The sequence below is a fragment of the Monopterus albus genome, unplaced genomic scaffold (assembly GCF_001952655.1).
Source record: "Monopterus albus unplaced genomic scaffold, M_albus_1.0 scaffold41.1, whole genome shotgun sequence".
Taxonomy (NCBI): Eukaryota; Metazoa; Chordata; class Actinopteri; order Synbranchiformes; family Synbranchidae; genus Monopterus; species Monopterus albus.
This window is the reverse complement of record NW_018127921.1, coordinates 2,504,948-2,511,210: the sequence shown is the minus strand read 5'-3', so window position 1 is coordinate 2,511,210 and position 6,263 is coordinate 2,504,948. Positions and strand designations below refer to the sequence as shown.

Genomic DNA, 6,263 nt, shown 5'->3' with positions numbered 1-6,263 from the left:
TGGGAAAAGTTTTCTTAAGCACAGGACTTTTGTGGTTAAGCAGCATTCGGGTCATGAAAAGGACTCTCTGGTGTGACTGTTCTGTAAGACAGTGTCCATCCTGTCTCCTTACCTCCCCTCACTTTTCCTGACTTCCTCCCAACGAAGGACAACAGAATCTAAATTACAGAAAAACCTTCCACTGAAACAGCTTTTTCTACAGATGCTGAAGGAAAAACCATATCACATCATGCGCCTCCCTCCCTCACTGCCGTTTTCTTTTGATTTGATAGCCGTTCCAAATGAGGGATCCCTCATACACTTGTCCTGTGGCGTGGAATCACGTCAGCGCTCTTCTCCTTCTCTCTTACAACAAAATGATTCATTTTTCTATTACGATGATGAGCGTGTGAAATGAGCTATATAATCAACAGCATAGGTTTGTAAACAGCAGCTGCACTCCAGGGAAAATGTGTTTTCTTTTTGGAAATAATACGTTGCTTGTGTGTGTGGAAAGGAAGGCTCATCTGACAATGCTTACAAGGACAATTTACATGAAATAAAGACACAGGCTGCCCAAAATGAAGGCAGCTTTCATAACACAGCTGGATGAAGAGGTAGCAATATGGAAGAGGAAAACAACTACAGTGAAGATAAGTTTACTTACTGCGTGTTGTTTAAAATGAGCGGAAATGGTTCTCTGCATTTGTCTTATGTAGATAAAGCTAGGATGTAGAAAGGGTCTTGAATATAACTATGAAAAATGTGATTTTTGTGTGTGTGGATGTGTGTTTCTGGGGGTGAGGGTAGAAACAGTCAAGACAGCTCTAAGAATTACTGTTCACAGTGATGTAGAGTAAGAATATGTGAACATAAAATGAGACCTGTCTTCATGTAAAAATGGGACTCATCACTGAGTCTAGGCTTGAAAGTTCATACAGTTAAAAGTTCAAATGCTCAATGTCTGTTTGATACTGTGATCCAGATTTGAACCAAGTGAATTTTAAAAGGGTAGAAAACTGTCTGGCAACATAAAATGAGATGGTAAAGTTCGCATGAGCTACTATACATCAATGCCATCTGTGGACAATCTTACATAGAGTTGAGCATGGCGCCTCTCATCCTTGCTGGCAATCTTCTCTCTTATGATGGCCCGCTCCACTGACAGGATACTGGATACTTCATCCTGGACCTGGGACTGGGCCTTAGCATGAGCCTGGCCTGATGCCCGGGCCTTCTCTGTCTCCAGCCTGCAGAGCATCGGCAAAATCCATTTCAAAATGTTAAGTAATAAAATGTACATCATGGTACAGGGCTACAGTATTGCTATAATACTACTACAGTATCGTTCCTTATTTCCCCTACAGCTATCACCACAATGCAGAAATTTTCAATGTGCAAATTTATGGTTTGCATAATATGTTGCACTGCCCATAGCACTCCACATTAAGGTCATTTTGTGTTGCCTTAGAACAACATGTACATATGGTCAAACAAAGGCTGCCTTTTGTGTAATTCTTAAACAAAAACCAAGCTACTTTGAAACAAAAAAAATGAAACAACACATTTCTAATGCTCTTTTTTTAAATTAAAGTATATAAAATGTTCATTTGGTTAAGCACAGATAGTGAATGGTATCAATGGTATAGTATCTGTTATTTTCAGAGCAACAAACAATTTTGGTCAAGTATTAGCATTTATAGCACCACTCATACTCATATGCCTGTTGTGCTGCATGCTACACTGTCTTGCAAAAGAACTGAAGGTCTCCAGTGCAAATATAGTGCTAATGAAGCATAGATATAGGCCAATATACTTGTATATAGATTTTCAATCTTATGTCACATTCATCCATTCCACAACTTGCAACGAGGGGGCAACACTCAAAAGTCATAATCAACACAGGGAAAACAGGTCTAAGTTGACTGCCCCAGTGTCAAAAATGCTTAATGTACCACAGCCAGTTAACATCTGTCTTAAAGTTCAAATCAATTTATATTATTTCCAAATAACTTTCACTGAAGAGTGATTTGATTATCAATATGTAATAAACACCACCATTTCCCCAAAACAGGAATGATTCACTCAAATGAAGCCGTGATATAGACAGAGGCAGTATGCTGTCTGCAGACACAAGACCACCATTTGAACCCTTTTCACATAGTTACCTAGCAACGCACTCCCCACTAGGTGACACTGTGCTTGATTGGAGGAGAGTAGGAATGTCCCTGAAACCCTGAAAGTCTTCCTCTGCTAGGAATCAAACATTAGTGGCAAGGTAAAATAAACACAGAAAGACAAGAGCGCGAGTGCCTTGGTGAGTTATGACAGATTGAATGAAGATGACAAGGATCATAATAAATGTCTGCCTAAGAAAAATCCCTGAAAGAAAGCCCTGAAAGATAGCCTTTTGTGATAAGAATGGGTTTCACACAAGAAGACAGCTCCACTTCAAACTCTTCCACATCTATGATCCATCTCTTGGTAGAGGTTTATTAGAGTAACACATTTTCCCTTGGTTTCCATTATTTGTCAAGTTGTGATTTAAAAGGTCTGACAAATTTTATACTCATGCACTGTAAAGTTAAATGCATTACTCATTTACAGCCTCATCAGGTTTGTGCATTGCTTATCCTGTTAATTTCTGTGCATCATCCTGGTTGTCAAGTGTGTGGGAACAGGCACAGATACAGTATGTGGCTTTGTTTCCTTTTGGTCCAGTTTCACCCACTGATCTCTCATTGTGGACGGCTTTGAACTGTTATCCTATTTCATTAATGTCTTCACTCACCTGTAAATATAACCAACATTTAGACAGTGGTGAAATGTGATGGAAAAGACTGGTCTGATTACAAATACCACACCTTTGGCTTTGAGCAGCTGACAGGTGGGACTAATGAAAACATGTCTGATGTCTTAATGCTGTCATTTGCCCTGCAACACCACTATATGTCAGAGAGCAGGGGAGAGCTAGATGAGATGGGAAGATGGAGAAAACGACAGGAAAAGAGAAGAGAGAAAGGAGCGAGCTTGAGCAGTGGCGATATGACATGTTTGCCCCGAGGAATTGAAGCAAAGAGGGAGTCAGGCAGAGAGTGGGAGAAAGAGATGGCGGGAGACGAGGAGAGACGAGCCATGTCCAGTCTCACAGTCGACTGGGCTGCACACGTCAGCATGCTCCATCCATCATCGGGTTCCGACTCATGCACACACAGAAAGCCTCTAATGGCCTTTTACATCCACCATTTCCCCACGATCAACGCCCCCCTGCCTTCACCGCTAATGTACCTAAGTTACCTTTACTCAAGTAGCTTTGGCCTGTGCTATTGCTACTGCTATGACAGAAAAGGAACAGTAAACAAACTTTTTAGAAAAGGGCCATCAAAAGCAACAAATGACATGAACATATCAAAATTGTGATAAACTACCACTGGAAACTAGAAGACGACAAAATATGCAAGACATAAATGACTGGATAAAACTATTATGTCAGAGTGCAATTAAACATCTGATTTAGCTTTTCTTTTTTTTTTTTTTACAAAAACATTTGCGTGATCAAATTATAAATTATCATCATTTAAAGTATAAGGGTTGAAAGTATACTGAGGTTTTAAAGACAACATTCTCATCAACATGAACAAAAACCTTTGTTTGCCTGAGTTGTTCCATAGCAAAAATCAATGTGACACTGAACCAAATTCAAATCATACTAATAGAAAGTTATACCCACTGAGCATTTTGCTAAATTAAGAAAAAGGACAATGCCAAAATAAGATGACTTTCCAAAATAGTCTTTTTTTTTTTTAGATAAAAACTGAAAATGCTTAGAATTACTCATTACAAAAAAGTAAATGAAAACATGCCAGGCAAGCAAGTAGTAGTAAGTAATCTTTATTTATATAGCACCTTTCATAGATAATATCACAAAGTGCTTCTTCACAAGGTCAACAGATACAAAAGCAGAACAAACAAAATAACAATATAACAGAAACCAAAAAATAACATAAAAATAAAAGAACAGGCATAAACATATTTAAAACTAAAAATCAACTAAAGGCCTGTCTAAAAAAGTGTGTCTTCAACTGCTTCTTAAAACCATCGACAGATTCGGCCATGCGTAAAGACAGGGGCAACGCATTCCACAGTCTAGGAGCCACAACCTGAAACGACAGGTCCCCCCTAGTCTTCAAACGGGTTTTGGGGACCATCAAGATGGCCTGGCTTGAGGAACGGAGAACACGCTTTGGAAAGTATGGGGTCAATAGATCAGCAATATACTGAGGAGCCTGACCATGAAGTGCTCTAAATGTTAGCACTGAAATTTTAAAATCAATCCTAAACTTAACTGGTGAAGTGAATATACAGTAAGAAAGGCGTAATATGAGCTGTTCTAGAGGTTCCTGTAAAAAGCTTCGCTGCATCATTCTGCACAATCTGAAGACGATTTAAGGCTGACCTATTATAACAAATAAGAAGGGAATTACAATAATCAACACGTGAAGAGATAAAGGCATGAACAATCATTTCCAAATAAACCTTTGATAACATTTTCCTTAATTTAGTGATGTTCCTCAGGTGATAAAAACAATTCTTAACCACCTATCTTATGTGGCAATCAAGAGACATAGACTGGTCAAACACATGTGTTGTGATGACCAAAAGCTACAACCTGGACAAGTGAGAGAAATGAGGTCAAGAAAACTGACAGTGTAGCAAAAAAGTCTGCATTCTGAATTCCTCACTAGTGCTAACCCAAGCAAAGACTGCTATCACTAGCAGGATGCTATCTGTCTTCACCTCTATTGCTTTCCAGTCATTATTGCCCTGTCCTTGGGATATTGGACACATTTTTCATTCGACCGAAGAAGATTGGCACCGGCTAGGGAAGAGTGACTTTAAGATAGAACATGGTTGAGTCACAGAGAGAGGAAAAGACAGCACCTATGTATGGAAAAGAAAAAATACCATGTCCCCTGAAGATGAGTGCATGATGTTTGGCCCCATACTGGATAAAATGAGAGAATAATCCTGGCCCAGTAAACTGTGTTTTGATGGCACAGTGGATCAAGCTTTGAAAACAGAAAGATGAAAAGACAGAACTAGTGAGGTATCATTAATTTCAAGAGTGGAGTGCAAGTGGTTAGGACTGTGTCGGCCATTCCAGAGAAGTAACACTACTTTCAGGAGTTGACTTTGACCATAAGTACATGGGAATACTTAAGGTACTTTTAGGATTTTGTTTCTTCAAATGACAGAATAGATCTGTGGCAGTTCATATGAAAAATCTAAATACTGGTAAAGTACCACTACAACTCAGGGTTATACGCCCATAGTCCAGAAAAGCTACATTTTTGTGTGCATATATACTTTTTCCAATAACACTAGTCAGGGATTTCCCCACCACGGAAGGGCTTAGGTGCAGCACCTAAGTGTTTTGCAGAGCACCTTAAGCCAAATGAACATAAAAAAACCTTTAGGCAACTTATGAGAATGAATATAAGCTAAAAACAACAGGGAGAGTTCTATGCACTGACAAAAGAAAAAAAAAGAATAAAACTAAGTTTCACAAATTTTGAGAGGATAAGAGAGAGAGAAGGGGGGACTAAAATAAATAAACTAAAATAAAATTTCCTTTGAATAATTTCAAACTTCCCAACCACCACCACCACCTGACCTAGAACACACCTAAGCCCACTGAAAACCTAGGGAAAACCCTGCTAGTAAATGTTAAAATAGTAAGTGCTAAGGTCAATACTGCAACAGATAATTCAAATAGTTACATCACACCCTTCCACAAATACCAAACAAGAGAATTTTTTTTTCTTTCATGTCTCCTAGCTTCTCCCTTTAGAATTCTACACCAGTTCTGTTTCTTCTCAGGTTTTCACCCTTTAATGTTTCCTGTTGTCTACTTGTCATCTACCCAAGATGTGTCTCAATACAGTCAGCCTGGCAGGTTGCATTCTGACAAAACCTGCAGAACAGTGCATGCTTGACCAAAGTGCCTTGAAACACAGGCATTCAAAGGCTCAATGCAATATTGATGTTAGGAATAATGTAGCTGAATGCTGGCTATGAATATTTTATAAAGCTATGCACTCTCCCTCACACACTCACAAATGCACACATACGCCACACCTGACTGTGGGTGTTACGGACTGCTGAGACCGAGTTACAATTAATGGCATGGGAAACAAAGGACAATACAATGAGAATATGAGATTCATATAGAAGAGCCCCCATACTGCAGCAGCAACACAGAAATCATTTTTGTATGAGACACC

At 39.1% G+C, this 6,263-nt stretch overlaps 1 protein-coding gene across 4 annotated transcripts in view; it reads right to left on the bottom strand.

Moving 5' to 3' along the window:
- Positions 1 to 6,263, bottom strand: part of chchd3a (coiled-coil-helix-coiled-coil-helix domain containing 3a) — a 92,307-nt gene that overhangs the window by 60,567 nt on the left and 25,477 nt on the right. For all 4 annotated transcript variants that reach the window (XM_020599644.1, XM_020599645.1, XM_020599647.1 and 1 more), the window contains exon 5: positions 1,076 to 1,229. In XM_020599644.1, the coding sequence (XP_020455300.1) occupies positions 1,076 to 1,229 (154 nt within the window). The remainder of the gene's footprint in view (positions 1 to 1,075; positions 1,230 to 6,263) is intronic.